This window comes from Pipistrellus hanaki (genome assembly GCF_964339955.1).
Source record: "Pipistrellus hanaki genome assembly, chromosome: X".
NCBI classification, from domain to species: Eukaryota; Metazoa; Chordata; class Mammalia; order Chiroptera; family Vespertilionidae; genus Pipistrellus; species Pipistrellus hanaki.
This window is the reverse complement of record NC_140524.1, coordinates 11,652,030-11,679,334: the sequence shown is the minus strand read 5'-3', so window position 1 is coordinate 11,679,334 and position 27,305 is coordinate 11,652,030. Positions and strand designations below refer to the sequence as shown.

Genomic DNA, 27,305 nt, shown 5'->3' with positions numbered 1-27,305 from the left:
GCGCGATTGTGGCGGAAACCTGACTTCATTGGGCAGGGCCACGCCTCGCGCGCAGATCGGGTGAGCGCGCGCCTTGCCGAGCGGGTCCCGGTCTTAAAGGAGCCTCCACCTGTCCCTGGCTCTCGCGGGCCGCAAGAAAAAGGTGGCCGCCGGGGACCCCAGCTCTGTAGATGCTGGCTTCAGCCCTGCTGAAACTTCCAAGGGGAACGTCTACGGACGGGTAAGGGTCGCAACCTCTCCCTTGGAGGCTGTTTTGTGTTGGCGACTGGGCGGGATGGCTAGGGGCTGGGTGGGGCGGTCCTGGTCCGGGCTTTCTAGTCTGGCCTAAGACTGAATTAGGGTCAGAGGGCTTCACACGGATGGATGAGAGAACCTTCTGTGTTGGAGTGTAGGGTACTCACAAGGAGACCCAAAAGGGACATGCCGAGCATGGTCGCACAGGTTCAAACGAGGCTTTCGTTGAAGGTGTCCCATTGAGAATATCCCCTCCCCCAACCCAAACACACACACACACACACACACACACACACACACACACACGGTTCCAAGTGAGAATCACTTGAGTTCTTCCCTGGCTAAAGCAGCCCAGGAAGGTGGTTGGGGGCCTGGAACGTACCGAGGAGGGGAGGAAATATGGGTGAGCATGAGAGGGAGAGAACGTCATAATACAGACATCCAGACAATAGAAAGCAGGGAGAAGCATTCCAGGCGAGACAACTCTCCTGAGTAAAGTCACAGAGGAGTTTTGGAAGGGTGAAGCCTGCTTGGAGGAGTAGAAGGGGGCGGGTTTGTGCAAAGGGAAGCTGATGAGCTGAACCTGCGGGTCCGCCCTCCTCAATCAGCCCCGTGTTAAGAGCTCTAAGGCTCCATGTGGCTTTGAGCCCTTATCTGCTTCCCCTCTGGACACTGGGGCAGTATTTAGGGAGGCAGGACCCAGAGCAAAAGTTTCTCAGACCGAGAAAGGCCTGAGGTGTATTAGCATCCCTTAAATGAAAGTGTTAACACACCTTCTGTCCTTTTCCCTCTTCCCCTTTGAACATGAACCAGGTCTAGACATTTTGATCAGGTCATATATGATTTTTTTTTTTTTTTTTGCTGTCCCCTCCACATGAACCAGCCTCTAAGTTCTACCCTTAAGTGCCATTTCTTTCTTTTCTTCTTTTCCACCTCTGCTGCTCCACTGCCAATGTGGGCCTTCAGCATCAGCCTTCCAACTGGTCCAAGTCCAAGTTCTCACCTTGGTCCGCAAGGCCTGGCAGGACACACCCCGTCCTCTCTCCAGCCCGGGACACTCACTTCCTTATTGGGCTGCAAAAGCACAGGCACACTCCTACCTTAGAACTTTTGCTACGGCCGTCCCTTCTGCCTGCTTGGTCCACTTCTTTCCCCCCCCCCTCCCCCCCCCCGTCTTTGCTTCACTATTACCTTCTCAGTGAGCCACCCTAAGCTCCTTCTTTCGCCCTGTAGCCCCCAGCACACCCAAACCCCACATCTTGCTCTACTTTTTTTCCCACAGTGCTTATCACCTTCTAACCCACATGTGTCAAACACAAGGCCCGCGGGCCAAATCCGGCCGGCCAGGCCTTGCAATGTGGCCCGCACCGCGCTGTCATCACTGCACTCCGCTGTCAGTTTATGACATTGTCAGTTTATGACTGTTCAGTAAACCATTCGGCCCGCGATTTAGGCTGGATTTTAGATTTTGGCCCCTTCTCTGATTGAGTTCGACACCCCTATAACCTATGGTACCTTTTACTTATTTATTTTGTCTTTTTTGCCCATCCAGCAGAAGGTTAGCTCTTGGAAGGCAGGAACCTTTGTTTTGTTCACTACCAGCACGCCAGTACCTGCAACAGTGAGGGGGCACATAGTAGGTGCTCAGTAAATCTCGGTTGAAAAACTGGTGAGTCATCCCCCCGTTACCTGCTTCTTACCTAGTTAGTCTACCCGGTTCTATCGGGTTAATCTTCCCAGTGAATAGCTCTGGTTAAGTCACCCCCATACTTTTATTTATTTTTAAATATATATTTATTGATTTTTTACAGAGAGGAAGGGAGAGGGATAGAGAGTTAGAAACATCGATGAGAGAGAAACATCAACCAGCTGCTTCTTGCATACCCCCTACTGGGGATGTGCCCGCAACCAAGGTACATGCCCTTAACCAGAATCGAACCTGGGACCTTTCAGTCCGCAGATCAATGCTCTATCCACTGAGCCAAACCGGTTTCAGCCACCCCCATACTTTTAAACCTTCAGTGGTTCCCTTGGGTACAGAGTAAAGCCCAGACTCAGCCTAGCATCTGAGCCTCCTGCCCAGTTTTGCCCTGCTAGTCTTTCTTACTTCGTGTCCCTCCACATCCTACTTCCCAGTAGGTGGCAGACTGACCAACAACTACAGGTTCTGCCTTGACTGCACCAGCTGTGTGACTTCAGGCAAGTGGCTTGACCTCTCTGAGCCTCAGTTTGTCCTCTGTTGAGTGAGAGCAGTACTGTCTCCCTAACTGGATGCAGGTTTTCAGGCAATATTAGTTCTTTTCTCTGATTTGCTCTTGTCATTCCATATACTTAGCATGCCTGGAGCCTTAGACTTGGCTAAAATCCCTTCTCCATCCCGCAGCCAGAGGGATCTTTTTGATCTTAACACTCACCCCGGCTTACAACTTCCAAGGGCTCCCCCATTTCCTCACTAACTCCTTAATATTGCTCTCAATCTTATTTTGTACAATCCTCAGTCAAGGATGTGGTTTGTTTTGTGACTGTTTGTTTGTTTGTTTTGAGAGAGAAAGGGAAGGAGGGAGGGAAAGAGAGAGAGATTGATTGTGCAGTTGCCTCCCATATGCTCCCTGACTGGAAATCCAACCCACAACCTTTTGGTGTACAGGATGATGCTCCAACCAGCTAGGACTTTGCTCCCAATCTTGCTTCATCTCATGACACTTGTCATAACTGCCAGGGCATGCTGGCTCTGTGCCATTACCTCATCATTCTCACCATGGGCCATGGAATGTCTTTTAGGTCACCCACCCCATCCACTTGACTCACTCCTTCCGGGCCTTGAGAGCTCAGCTTGGGGATTGCCTTCCGGACCAGACTTCTTGCTCTGGGGTTACCCTCCACAGAGCTCAAAGGCACTTCTGCAGTTCTCTCCTAGGTCTGTTTCTCACACCGGGTGGTGGGCTCCTCCTTATGCAGGTTCTGCTTGGTAGTGGCCAGCATTCGGCGCCTTGTGAGTGAGGGAATGGAGGAAGAGGTGAGCTGACACACCTGGCTGCTCTTTTACAAGCTGCAGCTCCCTTCTCCTCCCCTTCCTCCCGGGCTTGTTTGGGCCCCACTGCAGCAGCTCCGAGGTCAGCGGGAGAGCGTGCTGCCCTCCAGGTGAAGTCTCTTAGACCAGCCACAGCAGCGCAGTTCAACCCAGACTCCCTAACTGCCTCTTTGCTGGCCCTCCAGGGGGCTCACAGCCTAGTGGGCCAAGACTAAGGTGGCCAGACATCCCGCTTTTGGCGGGACCGTCCCGATTTTTAACAATTTGTCCCGCGGGACAGATCGTTGAAAAGCGGGACGTCTGGTCACCTTAGCCAAGACAGATGAGGGAGGAAAGGTATAAACCAGCGTGCAAAGTGACAGAATGGTGCTAAGGAAGCTGCTAACCTTTCTTAGGGATGGACAAGGGGTTTCACAGCGGTGACAATTGAGCTAGGCCTTGAAGGATGGGGAGAAGCTCACCATGGAACAGAGAGGGAACAGCATATGCTAAAGCTCACAGGCATGCTGTTGGCTTTCGCAGTGGCCACCATGTATTCACAGCCTGGGCCTTTCCGTGTCCTAAAAGTACATAGATAAGCAGAGAGAAGGGTGACTGGCAGAAACATACAGATACCTCAGGTCTGTGAAAGAACAAGGAGGGAATATTCATCTTTCCCTGTCTGGTTTGAAATGGACTGACTTTCCTTTCCTTTTCTCTCCAGGACTCAGCCGTGTGGAACTTGTCCCAACAGAAAGAAAATCGTTTTCGCTCACTCCTCTCTTCATTGGATCCTGTCAGCAGCCCTCATCCTCTTGCCCAGAAGTTGAGTGAAGCCCTTGGATTTCACCAGTAGAAGGTAGCTCTCTTTTTTTTAGATTCTTTACAGCCTAACACTTTGTCCCAGCGTGTAGAAGCGCACATATATACTGGTTTTTCGTAGATTCAGAGATCTGCCAGGTGAAAGGAGAAAAACTTCAGGCTTCTGATTTGTAAACTTGAACCATCAGCCTCTCACACGTTGCTCTTTGGGGGCTTATTTTTCCCCTTCAGAACTGTTCTGAGTGAATGTGCCATAAAGTAGAACGGAAGATTTACCATTTTCACCATTCTCAAGTGTGCAGTTCACTGGCATTTAGTAGATTCACATTGTTGTGCGGCCCTGCAATTCAAATAGCACAGTTGCCCTGCCCTGCAATTCAAATAGCACAGTTGCCAATTCCATAGCCTGCCTGCCATCCTAGAAAAGCAACTAAATGCTGATGGCCGCACAACAATTCACATTGTTGTGCGGCCATCAGCACATTCCATCTCCAAGAATTCTTTTCATTTTGTAGAAATGAAACTATTTATATCTACTAAGCCACTGGTTCTCAACCTTTCTAATGCTGCGACCCTTTAATACAGTTCCTCATGTTGTGGTGACCCCCAACCATAAAATTATTTTCGTTGCTACTTCATAATTGTAATTTTGCTACGGTTATGAATTGTGATGTAAATATCTGTGTTTTCCGACCACTGAATTAGGGGATTAAGGTGGGTGGGTTGTCAGTGGGATCTGGTTCATTTCCCCAGAATAGTCTCGGGTACCCCAGCCCCTTGAGACAACTACAGTATAACCAAAGTTCTTACCTGGCTCATAGTATTTGCACACTTTAAAATAATTTGCATAGAATTTGATACACCATAGATTTTATGTCATTTTGTTTTCACAAGAGGCTGGTTTGCTGAGGTTCGCATGAGACTTGTGTGAATGGTGTGGATCCATGTGGGCAGGACAGGTTTCTCCTTTTCCCTCCTAGATCCCCCCCCCCCCCCCAATGATGGAGGGGAGACAGACTTTAAGACTTCTTGCTTTTCTAGGATGGCAGGCAGGCTATGGAATTGGCAACTGTGCTATTTGAATTGCAGGGCTGGGAAGAATACTTGTGTGGGTTTCCTGGGACTGCTGTAACAAATGACAACACACTGTGGGCCCTAAAACAACAGACATTTCTGCCTGCCAGGCGTGGCTCGGTGGTTGCGTGTCAACCTAAGAACCAGGAAGGAAGTCACGGTTCCATTCCTGGTCAGGGCACATGCCCAGGTTGTGGGCTCGATCCCCAGTGGGGAGCATGCAGGAGGCAGCCGATCAATGATTCTCTCTCATCATTGATGTTTCTAGATCTCTTTCCCTCTCCCTTCCTCTCTGAAATCAATAAAATCTTTTTTTTTTTTTAAAGAAAAGGTTTCATCACAAACAAGACCATATTTGGAGCTGAAATGGAACAAGCAGCTGGCAAACCAAAGAGAGACCAGGTCACAGGGACATATTTGTCAGAAGACATTCCAAAAGTGAGTACTGACACAAGAAAGGTTAGCCCAAACCAAATAAGGGCAAAATCAAGCACATACATACCAGTAAGCCACTGATAATTAGCTGTGGGTAAAACATTATATTTGGTACATTTATTAAATCAATTAATGTTGAATATAATTTTGCTAGATAAGCTAGATATCTTTATTTAAGGTACCAGCTACTGCTGTGTACCAAGGTCAGAACCTAGCGGTTTAAAACAACACCCATTTATTTATCCACGTTTCTGTGGTTTGGGCTGGGCCTATCGGGGAGTCCGTGGCTGGTCTCCCCTGGGCTCACTCCCAAAGCTGCAGTCATGTGACCTTCCTGAGGTGTGTGTTCCAGATGGCCTCACATGGCTGGCAGGAACTGCTGTCAGGTTGGTATCTCAGTTTCCCTTCATTTGGGCCAAGCAGGCTAGACTAGGCTTCTGGGTGGAATGGCAGAGGCCTTCCTCTGGGGTGACAAGGTCAATAGCAAGGCCTCCCAGAGATTTTTCCATTCACTTTTTAAAAAATATATTTTACTGATTTTTTACAGAGAAGAAGGGAGAGGGATAGAGAGCTAAAAACATTGATGAGAGAGAAATATCGACTAGCTGCCTCCTGCACACGCCCTACCGGGGATGTACCCGCAACCAGTGTACATGCTCTTGATCAGAATCGAACCTGGAACCCTTCAGTCCGCAGGCTGACGCTCTATTCACTTAGCCAAACCGGTTTCGGCTCCATTCATTTTTAATGAATGCTGATGCTTCAGAATTGTAATCATGCCAAGCTAAAAAGTGTTTATTTCAAATGCTAATAAAGGAGAACTCCCGTGAGCCACTGCATCCCCCTGGTTGGGGGGTCGAGCTCAGAGTGAAGCCTCCTCTGTGCCCCAGGAGTTGAAGGTTCATCTTAGATTCTGTGTTCAGACAAACTAGCAGAGTCACGTGCCAGCTGGACTTCCTCATTTGAATAAATTAGGATTTTACTGATACTCGGCAATAAAAAAAAACCTAGATTCCAATGGTTCTATCAAAGGTTGTTCTTATTGATTAGCACTATAGGAAGTAAAAGTAATACGTACATGTAAAATCAAAAGAACACTTTTATCTGAACTTATACATTCTGTGTGAGACATCTCTGAAAAACGGAGAAAAAAGGTTGGAAGAAACCCTGTGGCCTAGACATTCTCTAATCTCAAAGTCATAATGCAATTAAAATAGGCTGTCTGGATGGATTTCTTTCCTATCAACACTCTCTAGAGCAAGAGTTTTGTTTTTGAAATACAAATTGGAAATCTTTAAATCACCTGTGATCCTGAACTAGATAACTTTAGGAATATCTTTTGAAATGTGAAAGAAATTTATACTAAAGTAGTTAGGAGCAGTAGATAGCTGGATATAGATATAAAGATGGACAGATAAAGATTGGTCACTTTTTAATATCTTTTTTTTCAATTACAAGTGACATACTGTTCTCTTGGTTGCGTGTCTACAGCATGGTTATTGGATATTTATACGACTTGTCGGGGGGGATCACTCCAATAAGTGCCCATCTGGCACCATGCACAAGTATTGCAATATTGTTGACTGTATTCCCTGTGCTGTAGCCAGCATTATCTATAATAGCCGAGATGTGGAAGCAAACTAAATGTCCATCAATAGACGAATGAGTAAAGAAAATGTGGTAGATATATAAAATGGGTCCCTTCTTGGTTTGCCTTACGACATTTAGCCTTTCTTTTTATAAATTTAAAAGACCTATACCTGGATTTCCTTACGTTTTTTTAAGAATGTTTGAGAATATATATCACAGTCAATCGGAGAGAGGAAAAAAAACAACAACAAAACTCTTCTTAGTTGGGCATCATCGCCTGAACCAAGAGGATGCTGGTTCAATTCCTGGTCAGGGCATGTGTCTGGTTGCAAGCTTCGTCCCCAGTGGGGGGCTTGCAGGAGACAGCCAATTGATGTTCCACTCTCACATTGATGTTTTTCTTTCTTCTCCCTCTCCTTTCTTCTCTCTCTAAAAATCAATAAAAAATATTTTTTAAAAAAAGAAAAGAAAAAAATACTCTCTAAGATACTGATTTTATAACTCCCCTCAGTAACCCATTCTTGAATTTCGTTACCTGTTTCCAGTCTAGAGTTTTATTCTTCCTTCTAATACATATTCTTTGTCCATTATGCCCACTTCCCCTGCGTTGTTTCTCATGGCCATGAATAGTGGTTATTTCACCTGATCTCTAACTGCGTGGCATTATAGGTGTGATGAAAGACATCGGCCCCACTTTAGACCCAGATGGACTTTACTTTAGAGCTGTGGTCGGCAAACTGCGGCTCGTGAGCCACGTGTGGCTCTTTGGCCCCTTGAGGGTGGCTCTTCCACAAAATACCATGGCTTGGGCGAGTCTATTTTGAAGAAGTGGCGTTAGAAGAAGTTTAAATTTAAAAAACTTGGCTCTCAAAAGAAATTTTAATCGTTGTACCGTTGATATTTGGCTCTGTTGACTAATGAGTTTGCCAACCACTGGCCTAGAGAAATCAATTAGAGAAGCAGGGAGGATCAGAGTTATTTGAGGGGGGAAAAAACTGAACTTGGGAGGAGGGGACGAAGAGGATTGCCAAAAACCGGACTGAATGAGGTTAGTGTTTAATTTGCCTATGCCCTGGGAATATCTTAGAAATTTCAGTCAAGGTGCAGGTTATTGAACATGATATGATTACATGTATGTGGGAGTAATCAAAACAGTGTAGACGAGACTGAGTTGAACAGATCATTTTGTGGGAGTGGCATAGTGAGGCCTGGATAAACGATGCCAAAGATCTAGAGCCTTCTGCAGATGCCCGGTGGACCCCAGTAAAAATGTCATTCCTAATGGGACTCCAGGGTGGCAGGGGTGAATCTATAGAAGGGGCCCTGGCGCCCCTGGAATCTCCTGCATCTAAATTGTATAGGTGTGTAAGGAATAAGTAGGGGCATTTGATTGTTTGTGCTTAATCAAGAACAGAATTTCTTCCCAAAACCGGTTTGGCTCAGTGGATAGAGCGTCGGCCTGTGGTCTGAAAGGTCCCGGGTTCGATTCCGGTCAAGGACATGTACCTTGGTTGAGGGCACATCCCCAGTAGGAGGTGTGCAAGAGGCAGCTGATCAATGATTCTCTCTCATTGATGTTTCTAAATCTCTATCCCTCTCTCTTCCTCTCTGTAAAAAATCAATAAAATGCATTTAAAAAAAAAAAAAAGAAGAACAGAATTTCTTTAAGATTTTTACTTCTTAGACCCCAACTTTGATTTACTATACATGAGCTTAGGAGAAATGGGGTTTGCTATCTTAAGGAAGTCCATATTTGGTTTTAGAAAGACCCGAAAGATAGGAAAGATATCACGGTTCTCCTTTGGCCTACTTGTAGCCAGTGTAATAAACATGCAGCAGCCACAATTTTGCATTGACTCCATGGAGTGAGAATACTGAAGTGCTCTGTCCTTCCATTATTTACCAGAGTTGGAATTTAACTAAGAAAATGTCCATGTTGCAGGAGCTGAGATATAAAGATTAGAGCTCTTTTGCCCAACCATGGTGACTCCGTGATTGAGCATTGGCCTATGAACCAAGAGGTCACAGTTCAATTCCAGGTCAGGGCATATACCCACAGGAGGCAGCCGATCAATGATTCTCTTTCCCCATTGATGTTTCTATCCTTCTCTCCTTCCCTCTTCCTCTCTAAAATCAATAAAAATATATTAAAAAAAAAAAAAAAGACTTGAGCTGTTCCAGATTCATTGACCTCCTCGGAGCTCAGAGAAGGGAAAGCAAAGACCTGGGCCTGGCTAACAGATCACCCATCTTCATGGAAGCCCCACCAGCAGATGCCATTGGATTGTAACAGTCTTGGACATACTAAGTCAAGAAGGGGTTAGGCAGTGAGCCCAATGCCTCCCAGCTCAGCCCCATGGGGTCAGGGAGAAAAAGGGCCTGACTTTCTCTTACAAGTATGAAGACAGGGCTGTCCTCTTTCTCATGTTTTAAGTGCACTCTGAGGTTGAGTGGGAGCATGTTTTGTTTTTGTTGTTTGTTTTGCCTTATAAGTGCCCAGAAACCAGCTACCAGAAGCAAGAAGATAGCACTTTTGTTTTTTTCATATTGTTCAGTGTTTTATGTGTGAGTGTTTTTAATATATATTTTTATTGATTTCAGAGAGGAAGAGGGAAGGAGAGAAGGATAGACACATCAATGGTGAAAGAGAATCATTGATCGGCTGCCTCCTGCAGGATCCCCACTGGAGATTGAGCCCGGAACCCGGGCATGTGCCCTGACCAGGAATCAAACTGTGACTTCCTGATTCATAAGTCTATGCTCAACCACTGAGCCATGCCAGCTGGGCCATATTGTCCAGTTTTGATCATAAGGGGTTTAAGTTCTTTCAGAGCTGACTCCTTTTCCTTTCACTGAACACAAAGCAGATACTAGGTCATCAGTGCAGCCAAAGTCTTTTCTCAGACTCATTTGCTCTCGCTCTTCCCTCCTTACTGATCCCGGGAGAGGAGGTTTCCACCGGGGATAGAATATCAGAATTCTATAAAGCTTCTAACTTGGTTTAAGAAGGGTTTCAAACAAACAAAGAGATGGACCTGCCATCTCAGTGGTTCATGACGTGTGAGTTCAGGCTCTTTATAGGTTCCAGTTCTCACCGCATCTGTGGCCCCTGCTGTCCCTCTCTCTCCACAGGCCAAGAAGTGCACAGTGATCGGAGGCTCTGGGTTCCTGGGGCAGCACATGGTGGAGCAGTTGCTGGCAAGAGGCTACACCGTCAATGTGTTTGATATGCGGCAGGGTTTCGACAACCCACAGGTGCAGTTCTTTCTGGGGGACCTCTGCAGCCAACAGGTAATGGGCCACACCCAGCCTTACCGATTTCCCATTGGCCCCAAATGGAAAGCGGTGGACTTCCCCTGCTCAGAGGCTAGGCACATTGTTCCAGAAAATTTTTATTTTGAAAAATATTAAAGTTAGAGGAAAGAATTTGACAACCACCCACTTTTTTTTTTTTTTTTTTTTTTTTTTAGGATGCACAACCAGTTTATATTTATTCACTCTGTTTCTTTTTGTAGTATTTTTTTAAAAATATATTTTATTGATTTTACACAGAGAGGAATTGAGAGGGATAGAGAGTTAGAAATGTCGATGAGAGAGAAACATCGACCAGCTGCCTCTTGCACACCTCCCACTAGGGATGTGCCCGCAACCAAGGTACATGCCCTTGATCAGAATCGAACCTGGGACCTTTCAGTCCGCAGGCTGATGCTCTATCCACTGAGCCAAACCGGTCTTGGCTCTTTTTGTAGTATTTGCTTTATCCTAAGCTGATTATCATGTTATTTTACAGTAATACTGTGAGTGATACTTTTGAGTTCTCTTTTGAACCCATTATAATATTAATTTTTTTCATTTTTTTATTAAGGTATTATATGTATACATGTCTTACCAATTCCCCCCCACTCCCATATATGCCCTCCCTCCCCAGAGTTTTGCGACCATTGGTTATGCTTATATGCATGCATACAAGTCCTTCAGTTGATCTCTTATCTCCCCCATATCTCCCTACCCTCCCCGCTGTAATTTAGCAGTCTGTTTGTTGCTTTACTGTCTCTGTATCTATCTTTTTGTTCATCAGTTTATAATGTTCTTTATTATCCATAAATGAGTGAGATCATGTGGTGTTTTCTTTCATTTACTGGCTTATTTCACTCAGCATGTTTTCTAATTCCATCCAAATGATAAGAATTCCTTTTTTATGGCAGCATAGTATTCCATTGTGTAGATGTACCATAGTTTTTTGATCCAATCATCTGCTGACGGGCATCCACATTCTTACTCCTCAGAATGAATAACTGTCATTTCTGACCCTACTATTATACTTCACTCTGCCGTGGTAGTGCAAAAGCAGCCTGGGCAATACATAAATGAATGGGCATGGCCATGTGCCAATTAAACTTTATTTACAAACAAAGCTGACCATAGACTGTAGTGTAGCTGGTAAGCTGCTAGTTCGGAGTGTGTACCCAAAAGTACAATTCTGTTGTTTTTTTTAATTGATTAATTATTATTTTTTTTAAAATGTATTGATTTCATAGATGAAGGGAGAGAGAGAGAAATATCAGTGATGAGAGAATCATTGATTGGATACCTCTTGCATGTCCCACACTAGGGATTGAGCCTGCAACCCAGGCATGTGTCCTGACCAGAATTGAACCAGGTTCATAGGTCAATGCTCAACCACTGAGCCATACCAGCGGGCTGCCAGGGATTTTTTAAATTTTTTATTCAGATATGTCACATTCCATAAATTTTCCACTTTTTAAGTATACAATTCTGTGGTTGTTAGTATATTTATAAAGTTGGGCAGCCTTCTTCACTAATTCCAGAACGTTTTCATCACCCCAAAATAAAACCCTAGGTGCATTAGCTTCCCATTTCCTCTCCTACTCAGCCAGCCACTCATCTGTCTCTGTGGATGTGCCTACTCTGGACATTTCATACACGGGTAATTATACAGTGTTTGTCCTTTTATGACTAGCTTCTTTCACTGAACATGTTTTCAAGCTTTACCCATGTCAACAAGAGTATTAATATTTTGAATTTTGTTAGATTTTGCCAAACTGCTTGACAAAGCTGCTACGTTAATTTTTCATCCCCACCAGCAGTGTGGGAATACTCCGTTGCTGCACTTCCTTACCAACACTTGGTACAGTTAGTCTTTTTGGTGTCACTGTTAGGCAATGGTTAGTCACGTGTCCTCCCTGTTTGGGAGTGAGAATGAGATTATCACTGAACGCTGAAATCAGTTGGTAGAAGGTTGCTGGGCAGGAAGCTATTCACATAGTCTCAAGTGATCACCCCACTGAAACTTTAAAAACATTTTTTTTAAATCTTCACATGAGGATATTTTTTCAATTGATTTTCAGAGAGAGTGGAAAAGAAGGGGGAGGGGGAAAAAGAAAGAGACGTCAATTGCCTCCCACACATGCCCCGACTGAGGCTGGGGATCAAACCTGAAACCCAGGAATGAATGTGCCCTTGACTGGGATTGAACCCTTGACCCTTCGGTGTGCAGGCTGACACTAACCACTGAGGCACGCCAGCCAGCGCCCACAAATTACTTGATAATTACACAAAGAGAGAGATACCTTTTTTTATGGCCAGAATCTGACAGCCATCACCTTAGCCAAGTGATCAAAGCCAACATGCCAAAAGTATTAGGCCTGAATCTAATCACGATTAAACAGACCAATCCAAATCTAGGGGCACTCTGAAATAACTGGCTTGAAAAGTGAGTGTTCCAAAAGACAAAATAAATAAGATGGGGAGATTGTTCCAGATTCAAAGACCTGGAAGAGGTACGAGGACTAAATGCAATGTGTGATCGATCCACGATTGGATCCTAGATCCAAATATGAAAATAGCTATAAAGGACATTATTGGGACCATTGGGGAAATTTAGATATAGACTAATTATTGGACAAGAGTGTCCTATCTGTTACATTTCTGCGTGTGATCATTGTTTTGTGGTTATTTAGGAAGATGGCATTGTTCTTAGGAGATGCTAAGTGAATAGTTTAGAGGCAAAGTAGCCTGATGTCTGTAACTTACTCTAATGTTTTCAGAAAGAAAAAAAAAAAGCGTATGTCTATGCGTATCTACATAGAGGGAATTGCGACACAATATTAATAATCAGTGAATCTAGGCACATAATTCATGGGCGTCTTTGTGATGTTAGCATCTATTGATGGTCAATCTTAGATCTTATTACGTAATTAAGACTTTGCCAAATGGTAACGTGCTATCATTCTTTGTTTCTTACCTCAGATCTTTGTAACTTATGCAGATTAAATGTGTGACTCTTTCCCTTTATTTACCAGTTTGCAGAAGGAAATTGTATTATACTGGTGATCAAATTGTCCCTTCTTTGGCCCCTGAGAGCCTTTATAAACTGGCTTAGTCCTTTTAGCAGGACCTCAGGAGTCCTGGCGAGCTTTCTTGCTTTCCAGTATGACAAGGTGTTGCTGGCTCATCTCATCTATTTCCTGCCCCAGATCTACAATCAGGCTTTGCTCTGGGGACCTCTGGTTCCTCTTAGCAGTAAACTAAACATACCTGTTTTCAACTCCTTGAAGATTGTTGTTTTATGTCTAGTTTCACAGAAAAGAATACTCCTGAATATTGGCCATTTACACTGTCTTTCATGGTGTGGGACTTTTTCATATGCTTTATAATTTGTGTCTATAAGTTCATCTTCCCCAGAAGTTTTACCCTCAGGTGTCCTAAATCATGCCCTTACCCCATGGCACAGATGTTGCCTCTGGCCAAGCCCCACAGGCTTCTGATGCCCCAAACCAGTTTCTATTAGGGACCAGTTAATGGGGAGGGGGCAATTAAAGGGACAGCATTGTTTTTTTCGCATGTACTGCTGCATTGTTTGAATCTTTTACAATGAGAATGCATTTCTTTGGTAACTGTAGAATTCTAAAAGGGCAAGACACCTATGCGCCACAGATTGGAGAGTGGGAATGTGAGGAGGCTGTTTACTTGTGCAGGGCAGGAGTGATTTGTTTTGTCTTTGTTTGCTTTTCCAGGACTTGTACCCAGCTCTGAAAGGTGTAAGCACAGTTTTCCACTGCGCATCACCCCCACCATCCAGTAACAACAAGGAACTCTTTTATAGAGTGAATTACATTGGCACCAGGAACGTCATTGAAACTTGCAAAAAGGCTGGGGTTCAGGTAAGGGGAAGGCTGGAGTGAGTGCTGTCACACATTTCTGTGCATGGGTCTGTGCCTGGCTCTCTTTTCCACTCTGTTGGCCTTTGTCTGTGCTCAGGCCACTGTGCTCTGCCTTAATTCAGTGAGTCTAAGGATATATCTCAGTGTGTGGTAAGACAAGTTACCCCCAACCATGTTCATCAGAATTTGCTTGGCCAGCCTTAGCCCTTTCCTCATTCATATACTTTTTTAAAATGTTTTTTAAATTGATTTTAGAGTGGAAGGGAGAGAGAGAGAGAAACATTGATGTGAGAGAGAAGCTTCCATCAGTTGCCTCCCAAACATGCCCCAACAAAGGATCAAACCCGCAAACTGGGTATGTGCCCTGACTGGGAATCAAACCCGTCCCCTTTCAGTGTACGGGACAATGCTCCAACCAACTGAGCCACACTGGTCAGGGTTCATCCATATACTTTTTAGAATCAGCTTGTTGAGTTAATAATGACTACTGGAATTGTTATTATAATTGTATCAAACTTAAAGTTCATTTGGGAGAGAATTGACATGCTTCCAATATTGAGTCTTCCTATGCATAAATACATGTGATCTCTCTTTATCTCTATCTTTAATGCCTTTCAGTAGAGTTTTATACTTCACTACGGGCCTGAGCACAAAATTCATGCACTGGGGGGTGTCCCTCAGCCCAGCCTGCCCCCTCTCACATTACTGGGAGTCCTCAGGGGATGTCCTACTGACGGCTTAGGCCTACCCAGAGAGAGTGGGCCTGTCGCAGTCTGGCCTCCCTTTGTGGAAGGTAACCAGGCTAATCAGGGGAAGGCACCAGCCCCCTCACCCCACTGCTGTAGCCACTGCCAGTCACCACAGCCACCAAGGTGTTTTCATTAGCATGGACTCCTCCAGTCCCTTCATCATGAAAAAAATGACAACTTTCTTTAGGCATTTTAAATATGTGTCTTTCATAGGATATGACATTTCTTTTCTTTTTTTTTAACCTGAGGATACATTTCCATTGACTTTTACAGAATGTGGACGAGAAAGGGAAAGACAGAAACATCAAAGTGAGAGGAACACTTTGATTGGTTGCCTCCTGCATGAGCCCTGACCTGGGCCCCAGCCAGGGAGGAGCCTGCAACCTAAGTACATGCCCTTGATCAGAATCTAACCCGGACCCTGTGGTCGGCAGGCCGAGGCATTATCCACTGAGTCAAACCAGCTAGGGCAGGATATGACCTCCAGCAGCGGACCTTCGTTTTTTTTTTGTTGTTGTTGTTTTTTCTCCAGAAGTGTGGTGGGAAAACCTAGATCACCTTTATGGATTCTTATTACCTAAGTTACTAAGAATATTACCAGTTGCATACAGGGAGCTTAGCCAATGAGCGGTCAGAAAAGGTGTTTCCTCTGTAATTTATACTGATCACCGGCTTACCCCCTGCCCAGGCCCTGAAGCTTTGGCCTAAGCTTTAGGGCCTGGGCAGGGCCCCCCTAGCTCCCTCTGATCACCAGCTCAGCCTCTGCCCCCTCGGATGGCCGGCTCCACCCCTGCTCAGGCCCAAAGCCTCTGACCCAGACTTTAGGCCTGGGCAGGCTCCTCCCCCACCCTGGCTCCAATCATAGGCTCGGCCCTGTCTAGGAGCCCACTCGGAGCCTACCTCCAAGTGACCTGGCTGCCAAGGATGGTCCCAGGACCCAGGCCGCAGGCACCTGTATATGCAAATTAACCACCATCTTCGTTGGGTTAATTTGCACACTCACTCTGATTGACTGGGTGTAGCAGAGGTATGGTCAGTTTACATGTTTGTCTATTATTAGGTAAGATAGTGGTATTTTACATCTTTTGAAAAACCCCTATGTGCCTCATTATGGTTATTGAAATATCTTTTACATCACATTTTCAATTGCTAGTGTATAGGAACACAGTTGATTTTTGTGTATTGATTTTATACTCAGCAATTTTGCTGAACCCTTCACTTTAATATTCTCTGTACATTCATCGTGTTTTCTGTGTCCACATTTCCCATGTCTGTGAATGGTGATAGTTTTGTTTTTTCTTTTCAAATTATACTTTTTTGTTTGTCTTATCCTAGGACTCTAAGACAGTGTTGAATAAAAGTGGTTAAAATATTATTCAAGCCCAGCCAGTGTGGCTCAGTGGTTGAGCATCAACCTATGAACCAGGAGGTCACATTCCATTAGTGGTCAGGGCACATGCCTGGGTTGCGATCCCCAGTAGGGGGCATGCCAGAGGCAGCAGATCAATGATTCTCTCTCAAAATTGATGTTTCTGTCTCTCCCTCTCTCTCTCTCTCTCTGAAATCAATACACACACACACAAAGAAAAAAAAGATACGATTCAAGTTAATGATGTCAGTGTTGGATGAGGTTTCTTTAACCAGATGGGCTAGGAACTGGACCTCATAAGAGAGCATCTTCCTTTTGAATAGTATTTCTCAAGTGGGCATGGGTGCATGTGCTGATATGACAAGGTTGGTGTCAGAATCAGCAGGGGTATTTTTCAGACAGATCTCCCTCAGAGTTATCCTTCTTCCATGGAGAATGACTCCCATAAGTGAAATACCATGAACAATGGAAGTCTGTTCTATCCCTCAGCTGTGATAGAATATATAAAAAATGTGAAATCTATATTAGCATGTAATGCCATAATATGCCTAGGATAATCATAGCTGCAAAAGATGGTGATCTTTGGATTATTTTAACCCTTTGCACTCCGCTGTCCCCTCTCAGGGGACATCGGAATTCTAGCATATCACTCGGATGTCCCCTCTCAGGGGGTGCATTGCAGTTTATTAGTGATTACGGGGAATTGAGTTAATTCAACGCACATTTCCGCCGCAGAGTAGCGTCGAGTAGCTGGTAGCCAATGTCCAGAATGGTTCGGAGTGCAAAGGGTTAAGAAAGCTTGAAAAGTGAAGGCACTACAGTCAATAGTTCGTCTAGTGCCTTGCATGCAAGAGTCATGAACAAGTACCATTTGATTCTCTTTTATCCACAGCCATTGGAATGTTTAGTTAGGGATCATTCCTGACTTGTATTTTTTTTTTTCATCTTCCTTTCTCCTCTGCCAGAAACTCATTTTAACCAGCAGTGCTAGTGTCATCTTTGAGGGCGTTGACATCAAGAATGGAACCGAGGACCTCCCTTATGCCATGAAACCCATTGACTACTACACGGAGACGAAGATCTTGCAGGAGAGAGTACGTACCTGAGAGCTGGTTGAGTGCCAGGGACATCTGAGGGGCTTAGATTCCTAAGAGAAATGTTTGTAAACATTTAAAGTTAGTATTCTGAGGCCTACGTACCTAACTTGGGAAGTAAAATGTGTGGGTGAAATTCAGCTTAAAAAATCATAACAAAATAGCTTCATGTGGCCAGACACTGTTCCTTTTCCAGGAACTGCCTCATTTCAACCCCATGATGACACCCTAAGGTAGGTACTATTATCATCACCAGATTATAGGTGAAGACAGTTTATGCCCAGAGATTCAGAAGCTCCCTGAGGCCATACAGCTAGTAGGTGGTGGAACCAGGGCAGTTTAGCTCCAGTGCCTGCACTCGAGCTCACGCTATGCAGGGTTGGTTACTCAGCTGCTATAGAAATCAGAAATCAGGCAATTTATGGCAATCCAAAGTATGCAGGCAGCACTTAGGCTTCACACACAAGGAGGGTGTTTATATTTGAAACACCTTCCTAGTAGCACTCTTGCTCCCCTCCCTTTTTAAAATTAAATGGCGGAAGGATCTTGCTTTATTTCAAGGAAAAATACTTTTCTACTGGGCAGCCTGGCTTCTGCAAGAAGCTGGATTTAGCGGCAATCTGAGTTGAGTAACAGGCACCAAGCCTTCAGACTCCTGAGCTCCAGGGACCCTGACAACAGCTAGTTCTAGGGTTAATGTCCAGGGAGGGCACTGCCATGAGGACAGCCTCAGCTGAAGGCCATGAATGCTCATCAGCTGGGGGGCCTGATAAGGCTGGGGATCTCCCTTCTCCGTGGTCAGCACGGAAAGAGAGATGAAACTGGTTCTTCGTAGAGGCAGCCAGGGATTGAGAAATAAAGAAATGAAGAGAGTCGATGCAGAAATAGGTTTAAGCTGGGCCCCAGGTAGGTCGCAGACCTCCTCTGCTAGAGAGACTGACAACCTCTGAACCACACAGCACACTATTTATTCTCCAATACACAAAGGGGGGTTTTCACAGGAAAAACAAGGAGCCTGGAAGGGGCCAGGTCCCACCCACTCCTTCCTGCCTGACAAACACAAGCCAGGAACTAAGAACATCTCTGCAATCCCAGGGAAGGTAACTGACATGATTCTGTCAATATCCCAGGCTCAGTCAACAATCTAAAGAATGTCCAGGTATTTTCCAGGGGGCCCCCTACAGTCAGCCACAGACAGCTTGCCTTAGATGGGGTCCTGGGGGTTTACCTCTCCCAGCAGTTTGTAGCACACCACAGCCACTAAACCAGTTTAGTGTCCATTTGGCATGAGTCCCCCTGTACTACCTGAGGACCTGCCACCGGTTTGCTATTACTCCAGCTCAGAAAGTCCCAGGAGAACTCATCTTCAGAGAGACACAAGGTCCTCCCATGTCCAGGGAAGTGGAGGCCTGGCCTTTTGCAAGTTGGAGTCTTGTCCCTGCCCCTTGGAGCATAGAGAGCCTCATGGAACTCCCACTTTCTTGGACTCGACCGAGAGAACACCGAAGCATCCAATGGGCCCTGTGCACTCACTCAAGGTGCCTGTGACTTCCACCCTTTGCGCTTAGGAGCTGCAAGTGGCAGCTATGGCCCAGACCTTTGCTGTGTCACTTGCACTGACGTTCGGTGCTCAATGGGAAAGAGCAAAGCCTGTAAACACCCAGAAGTAACCCACTAAAGCACATGTGTCAAACACAAGGCCCGCGGGCCAAATCCAGCCCGCCAGGCCTTGCAATGTGGCCCGCACCGCGCTGTCATCACTGCACTCCGCTGTCAGTTTATGACATTGTCAGTTTATGACTGTTCAGTAAACCGTTCGGCCCGCGATTTAGGCTGGATTTTAGATTTTGGCCCCTTCTCTGATTGAGTTCGACACCCCTACAAAGCATCCTGTCAGCCGTTGTTGGCACACAGTAACTCACTGTCTGTGTTCAGACCTCCCAACATAGACAATGAATGTGGTATCGACTTAGGACCCCTTCACTTCTCTTCTTTTTAATAACAGAGATGAGCCTTGGTAGAGGGCATTGGAAGGCTTATTTAGTCATTTCCCCCATTGCCATGGGGACCAGGGGCCTGGCGGGAAGAGGAGAGACAGCTCTGGGAATCTCATGCAAGGCTAATGTTTCACTGTTGGGCAGCTACAGTGGTTCTAAACCCAGTAAGTCACTTCAGCTCTCTGGGACCCAAATATATACAAAAATTTTGCCACTGTAGAGTAGAGATCTTAGGGTGAGGTGACAAATGATACTTACCAAGCGTACTTACAGAAAATTGGCAGGGCCATCTCATTTCTTTAGCACGCAGTCCTGTCAAGGTAGGTACTGGCACGTTCCCCATTTTTACCAATTACATAGCAAATCCTTTAGGAAGTTGCATAACTTCTGAGGCGAAACCCGTTTCTCTGTACTTTATGCCTTACATTCTAGTTTGTCCATTAAGCCACAAAGAATGTAGATTTCCTCTCCTGCTGACAATGGATGACAGGAATAGTGGCTGCCTCCTCTTGAGTGCTTAGTAGGTACCAGGCACTGCTCTGAGGACTTGACCTGTATTAACTGTCCTGTTTCTCCCATACCTTTCACCTTGTCAGGCCCTTCTTTGTAACCCACATGGATTCATCAGAACCCATTACTGGGTGGTGGTGCTCAGCACTAGCCAGAGCAGCCCAAGACTGGCAGAAACATGCAGTCAGCACAATAGAGCTTAAAGCCAGAGCCCCTTAGGTGGCAGCAGCCTCGTGGGAGGTTCAGGGCCGACTGGCTCACCGGAACCCCCGAATCTTCTCCGCAAAATGCTGCCAAGGCTCATCTTCCCCTGGCTGCATTTGTGCATTTTAGTCTTGTACCCAAACCCAAGCCTTTCTGTTTGATCTCACTGGTTTTGACCCAGCTACCTCTCCTGCATTTTCCAAATTTGGATGGTGACGGTGGAGGAATAGAGAAGTAGCCAGAATTATACCACTCAATTATACCACTCATTTAGCCCTGGGCAGTGGGCAGCACCCATGTCCCCTGTGGGAGGTACTGCTTAGCTGGTACGGCACATCCACTGCTCCTTCTGCTCTCCTTCAGGAAGTTCTGGGCGCCAATGATCCTGAGAGGAATTTCTTCACCACAGCCATCCGCCCCCATGGCATTTTCGGCCCAAGGGACCCCCAGCTGGTCCCCATCCTCATTGAGGCAGCCAGAAAAGGCAAGATGAAGTTCATGATCGGGTAAGTCGGCCCATTATTGCTTTTCTGCAAGATCCCCTGAACCCACTGTAACAAAGATCAAGTTATATTCAGCTCTCTCTTATTTTTGTTGTTGTTATTCCTCACTCAATGATATTTTTAGAGAGCGTGAAAGGGAGAGGGAGAGACAGAGAGAAACATCGATGTGAGAGAGAGACATTGATTGGTTGCCTCCCACACGTGCCCAGACCAGGGCGGGGGATTGAGCCTGCAACTGAGGTACATGCCCTTGTCCAGGATCGAACCCAGGACCCTTTGGTCTGTAGACTGGATGCTCTATCCACTGAACCAGATTGCCTAGGGCCAATTCTCTCCTTATGTGGCCTTCTCTACTGCCCTCTATGTTCATTTGCTGAGACTCCCATAGCAAATATCCCAGACCGGAGGCAGAGGGGGGAGTCGCAGGGTGGTAATCAGGTACAAAGGGATCCTCTCCCAGTTCTGGAGGCCAGAAGTCTGAAATCCAGCCATGGGCAGGATTGTTTCCTTGAGAAGATTCTGAGGGACAATCTCGTCCAGGACTCTCTCCCAGCTGGTGGTGGTAGCTGGCAGTCCTTGGGATTTCTTGGCTTAGATAGATGCTTCACTCCAGTCTCTGCCTCCATCTTTGCACGATCTTCTTTTTCTGTGTGTCTTTATCCAAATTTCCCTTGGTTTGTAAGAACAGCAGCCATTGGATTTAGGGCCCGTTCTACTCCAAGAAGACCTCACCTAACCTTGATTACATCTGCAAAAACCCAAATAAGTTCCAAGGGGACATGAATTTGGGAAGGACACTATTCAACCTAGTACACTCTCCGGCAGGCTGGGAAAAGATTGGTGTCCCTGTTTGGAAATGGAAGGAAAAGGCTCAAAGGGGAAAGCCTGACCCACGGTCAGGGGCCAGGCCCTCAGCTCTTGTTGCATCCATGAAGACAGGAGGAGGCGCTAACATGCTTTTCTGAGCAAGGTGCAAGTGGTGGGGCCTAGCAGGTAGTGGCAGTGTGGCTGGCTGCCTTCTCCAATACATTTACTTTTCCTTCTTCCTTCCTTTTCCCCCTTTTCTTCCTGTCTTTTTCTTGTTACCTTGCCTCCCTGCCTTTCACTTGGCTGTCCTGTCCTATTGCTTTGAGGGATTACACAGAGATGGTAGAAACACATGAGGCCAGAGCAAGGCATTAGCCCACTGTGTCCCGGACAGAGTTAAGGGCTGCTGCCCAAAGTGGAGCTCAGAGCAGATGACACCAGTGTTGGCCACGCCGGGATGGGGCAGGCAGGGCACCAGGCTTTCTGTACATTAGTTGGCCCTTCAGTATCCCCCTGCCTCTGAGGGCCCCAGGAGTCCTGGCCCCTTGCACATCTTTAACTATTACAGATGTCAAGGTGAGTCTTTTAAAATGCTGAGACTCAGGCCCTAGCTGGTTTGGCTCAGTGAAAGAGCGTTGGCCTGTGGACTGATGGGTCCAGAGTTTGATTCTGGTCAAGGGCATGTACCTCAATTACAGGCTCGATCCCCGGCCCGGAGGCAGCCAATCGATGTGTCTCTCATACATCCATGTTTCTCTATCCCTCTGTCTCTCCCCCTCCCAGTCTCTAAAAAAATCAATGGGGAAATATCCTGGGGCGAGGATTAATAAAAATAAAATAAAGTGCTGGGACTTGAGAGCAACCACAGGTCCATGTGCAGGGTCTCAGCATGCAGCTGAGTGCTCCCAGCCCAGTGTAACCACATCTGTATACCCACAGAAACGGGGAGAACCTGGTGGACTTCACCTTCGTGGAGAATGTGGTTCACGGACACATTCTGGCTGCAGAGAACCTCTCCCGAGACACGGCCTTGGGCGGGAAGGTAAGGCGCCTGCTTCTCTCAGCTCGGCAGTGGCTGGCCCACCACATGCTCCCCCATCTATCTTCAGATTTCTTCTCTGTGTGATTGGATGCACTGGTACATTTCCTCTATGATTCTGTATCCTGGTAGACCTGCTTTAAGATCCCGTTGGCTTGAGGTTATGCCCCTATGGTCAGGAGTATGGCATCATGGCCATATTGCCCAGGGCAGCCCAAGTCCAGAGGTGTGAGCTGCGGTTGAGAGATTAAGGACCTGGTTCTCTGGTTTTCGGGCCTGGTTCTTCGTGAACGTAACCTGACTGCCTACCTTGGACGTGGCTACTCCAGGCAGAATGTGTGCTATTCACCCTTCCACCCACTCGTTCCAAGTGTCTCCATTTTCCTCTCATCGTCCAGCCATGCTCATGCCTGCACCCCACCTGAGGTGCAGATGTATCTGAATCTCCTGGCGTTTGGCATCCAGTGGGCAGGCTGGGCATGTGGGGGAGGTGAGCTCACCCAGAGATGAGAGCACGTTTGGCCCCTCATCCTTCCCTCTCATTCCTGCCTTGGAATCCCTCCTATTTGGGCCTCATTTGGTTTATGGGACTTGTTCCATTTTCTCACTCATATAACTCTTGGGGTGGCTTTTGATTTAGGCCAAGCATGTCAAATTCAAAGGCTAACACGGGCCAAATAAACAAGATTTAAGTTTATGTGGACCACAGAAAATACAAAAGCTTCCATTTTCATAGAAACGTAGGTTTATTTTGATAGAGACTTGCTGAATACAAAGGGCTGAAATAAATGAGTCACCATTAACATAAAATAATAAAATACTTTAATAAAAAGTAATATTTTTCTTGAACATGAACTTACCAGACACTGAATAACCGTACAATAAGCATAAAGCAAATCTATTTTTCTTGTTCTCCAAAAGCGAAATATTTCCTGTTGCGCACACCAAACAAGTCAGTCCAGACTAGAGACATCGGCTGCTAAAATATTCGCTGCTAATACTAGTGGAGAGAAATGGTGCGCCTGCGCATAAGGCGCATAAGGGAAATGAATGCAACAGGATTATAGTCATCAGTCATTAGCGAACGTTGTAGTTCCTTACTAATGATTATGTATAACAGGATATTATAAAAATTAAGTTATGAAAGTTTTATTAAAACGTTTCTTGCATACCGTTATATTGGCTAGGCCACAAAAATATTTATTGTGGGCCACATTCGGCCCGTGGGCCGCGAATTTGACATGCTTGGTTTAGACCAAACACAGCACATTTGAGAAACTCTGACCCACTCATTGTGCCTGAAGATAAGAAGATGAATGTCTCCATACTTAACAAACACAAGTACCAAATGAAATTAACAAACTGCCTTCCCTAGTGCAATCGAAACTTCACTGTAAAGCCTGACTTACAGAGCAAATTTACACCGCCTTCCCTCTCTGCTCCTAAAGGGGCCCAGAGCTGCAAATCCAAAGCTTGTCTGCCAGCAGCTGACACTTGTGGATTAGAGGACCACGGAAATGCTGTGATCTGCATGCGCTTAATACCCACCTCACTTTTGAGCTACCCTGCAAAGGAGCTGTGGCGGGCAGGCAGACGGGGAGTGGCCACTGGTCCTAGGCTGAGCCAACAGCTGCTGGAGCAGTCTCTAACTTCTTGTTCTGTCTTCAGGCATTCCACATCACCAATGACGAACCCATCCCCTTCTGGACATTCCTGTCCCGCATCCTGATAGGCCTCAATTACGAAGCCCCCAAGTACCACATCCCCTACTGGGTGGCCTACTACCTGGCCCTCCTGCTGTCCCTCCTGGTGATGGTGATCAGTCCTGTCATCCAACTCCAGCCCACATTCACCCCAATGCGGGTCGCGCTGGCTGGCACATTCCACTACTACAGCTGTGAGAGAGCCAAAAAGGCCCTGGGCTACCAGCCGCTGGTCACCATGGATGACGCTGTGGAACGAACTGTGCAGAGCTTCCACCACCTGCGGAGGGTCAAGTGAGGCCCCCGAGACTGGGCCCTCTCACCACATTCCGCCTCCAATACCTCTCCTCGTGGATCAATAAACTAACCTCCTTCAAGGGACTTTCTTCTGAGCTCAGGTACCTCCTGCCAGTTAGATAGGAGCACACCCGGCCTTCCCATGACCACAAGTGAGGCCTCAGTGGAAGCACAGGCTCAGACTTGGGCTTCAGCGGGCAGCTTTGTATTCTGTTTTGTGTTCTCTCTCTCCCATCCCCCCTTTCTCCTGGGTCCTTAGCATCCCACTGTCCCTGTACATAATCAAGGAAGCTGTAGCAAAGAACTGACCCCGTTGCTAATTGAGGATGGAGAACTAGATTCATTTCCATGCAAACCAATATAAGAGTAGAAGCCACAGACTGTTTAAGGAGCCACATAGTACAAACATCCTAGAGGAGAAACAGTTAGAAACACATGGTGAGACTGCAAGTGTATATTTTAAATAGAGTTTAGAGCAAACACTTCTAAAAAGTTTAAGCAACTGTAACCCTCCCCCTCAATCCCTCGTGCTTTCCCTCCTTACGTGCTTCCAAGTTCTCCAAGGCCCAGCTGCAATGCCTGTCTGCATTGTTTTGTTTTTGTTTTTTTTTCTCCATAAAACATTCTGTCATGGTCACATTTCACTTTATCAACAGAATCCCGTTGTCCATCATGGCACAGCGGTGATCTGTCCCTGTGGCATGCTCTCTCAGCTATTTAGTGACTCTCCTGACATCAGACTGCATGACGGTGTGGTATGGAAAAGGTCAGACAGAAAAGAGTCTCCTTTATCTGCTTGGAGTTTGGGCAGAAAGGGCACTTCGCTCATAGAAGCCCTCACACAGAATCCTTCCGGCCAATTTCCAGAAGGCCCAGCACATACAATGGCTCCGCGTTCTCTCTTTCCTAGTGATGTTCTGCTTACAGAACCTGGTTTCTTTTAAGACTAATTGATATGTAATCTTTAAGACCTCTGTTTTCTTCTCTGCTTTTGTCCAAAGTTGGCGAGGCTGGAATAAAGACATTGCACATGCCGTTTGGTTTGTGTAATATGGGCATGATGCCCACCTGCGGAGAGACTGCTAAACTGATAGGGTAGGGGGGAGTATAAACAGAAATAAGACAGTCTTTGCCCAAAGGCACTTAAAAATAGATGAGTTAAGATACATTCACAATCCTATGTAATACTATGATACACTGGAGACAAGGTGGTGTAAGCTCAGAGGAAGGAGACATGGCATCTAGCCAAGACCATCAAAAACACCTTTGTGAAAGAGGTAACAGTATTGAGTTGGACCTTGAAGGATGGATAAGAGTCAGGAGGTAGAGGCTGTTAGGTGGATTAAAGATCAGGTTCACAGCCAATGGCTTGTCATAGTTTCATTAGTAGCGCGTGGTCTTTCTCAGATTCAGGGAAGTACAAAAGCGACCAGCCTGGCTTGGGGTGGGAAGTGTAGAGCAGTAGGAGGTCAGTCAGACTCGAGAGGTAGGTAGGGCCTCAGATGCAAAGCCAAGGGAACTGAACTTTGCCCTGTAGGCAGGGGAAACCATTGCCAGTTTAACCATGGCCAGCTAAAATCAAGAAACTCATTTTGGCCACTCTGTGTGGAGCCTGGGAGACCAGATTAGGAAGTGATGCAGCCCTGGAAATAGAAATAAAACCTTCATGGAAGCACCTAGAAAGGAATCAGAGCTCCCTACCTGATTTCCTCAGGGAGATGAGAGGGAGTGAGGAAACTGAGGCATGGAATGGAAGGAGGGTCACTGCTTGGAAGACTGAGGCTGGCAGGCCTCACCGAGAAGCATCTAGGGCCAAAGTGTCCTCAGCTTTGTCCTCTCCGCTTCCCTGGGGAAATGCTAGCAGCTGCCTTGACCAATGATGTCCCTCGTCAAACTCTGAACTGTGCATGTTTCCACCTGTTTGTTGGGCTCTGTCCGGGCTTCAGTGGTGGATAGACAGACACAGCCCGCAGCTGACATTCTAGTGGGCTCATGCAAGTCACGTGATTGAAAACCTGAAAGTTCCAAGAAGGAAAGGAGTGAGGGCAACTGAAAGTGAACCTGGCCCAGTTGAAAATGGGGCAGAACAGCCACCAAAGGCTTCCCAAGGAAGCATCGTTAGTGCAGATCAGAAAGGTGAGACTGAGATCATTAAGTGGCTGCGGGAGCCCTCCAGACAGACCCTGAGCCCCAAGTGGGCAAAGGGCTGTCCTCCCCGCCTGGTGAGGGCCTTTACTGCCCGCCCTTGCTCTGCCCTGCAGTCCTAACCCAGACCCAAGTAACCTGCCCCCCCCCCCAACCTATTTGTAGAAAGTGTGACTGCCAGGAAACCACAGCCTCCAGCCCCTCCCCCTGAGAGCTCCTTAGAAACTCTGGAGCCCCACCCCACACCTACTGAACCGAGACTCTGGGGGTGGGCCTGGCACATTGTTCCCAAGCCCTGCCAATAGTCTGGATCACTGAAGTGGCCTCCCACCAGGTCATTGAGTCTTAGGTAGAACCTTGCCTCCGCCACTGCAAGACTGAACTTGCCCCCTCACCGGCCCAAGTCCCTGGGCCACCGGACCTGTTCTTTTCCTGAAGGCCGATAGCCTTGCAGCACACCTCCCGAAAATTACTTCCTGGAGAACCTACCAGGGCCTGTGCCCCTCCTGTGGCACATCCGTCTGTAGAATCGGGGCCGA

The 27,305-nt window shown here is 46.5% G+C and overlaps 1 protein-coding gene across 3 annotated transcripts; it reads left to right on the top strand.

The window, feature by feature from the left end:
* Positions 1-22: 22 nt before the first annotated feature.
* Positions 23-25,654, top strand: NSDHL (NAD(P) dependent 3-beta-hydroxysteroid dehydrogenase NSDHL). 3 transcript variants are annotated; one of them, XM_084871128.1, is made up of 10 exons: positions 1,792-1,903; positions 2,374-2,433; positions 3,969-4,103; positions 5,467-5,578; positions 10,298-10,456; positions 14,203-14,349; positions 17,433-17,561; positions 20,636-20,778; positions 22,522-22,624; positions 24,290-25,654. In XM_084871128.1, exons 4-10 carry the CDS (start codon positions 5,507-5,509, stop codon positions 24,620-24,622), a joined length of 1,086 nt encoding a protein of 361 aa, XP_084727254.1. In that variant the 5' UTR covers positions 1,792-1,903; positions 2,374-2,433; positions 3,969-4,103; positions 5,467-5,506; the 3' UTR covers positions 24,623-25,654. The 3 variants fall into 3 exon arrangements, with proteins under 3 accessions (XP_084727252.1, XP_084727254.1, XP_084727253.1); XM_084871127.1 differs by having other exon boundaries at positions 2,371-2,433; XM_084871126.1 differs by lacking the exons at positions 1,792-1,903; positions 2,374-2,433 and adding an exon at positions 23-220.
* The last annotated feature ends 1,651 nt before the right edge of the window (positions 25,655-27,305 follow it).

Coding starts and splice junctions, on each gene's coding strand:
- NSDHL (XM_084871126.1), top strand. CDS start 5,507: ATGGAACAAGCAGCTGGCAAACCAAAGAGAGACCAGGTCACAGGGACA. Junction 14,350..17,432: donor GCAAAAAGGCTGGGGTTCAG/GTAAGGGGAAGG, acceptor CTCCTCTGCCAG/AAACTCATTTTAACCAGCAG. Junction 17,562..20,635: donor CGAAGATCTTGCAGGAGAGA/GTACGTACCTGA, acceptor GCTCTCCTTCAG/GAAGTTCTGGGCGCCAATGA.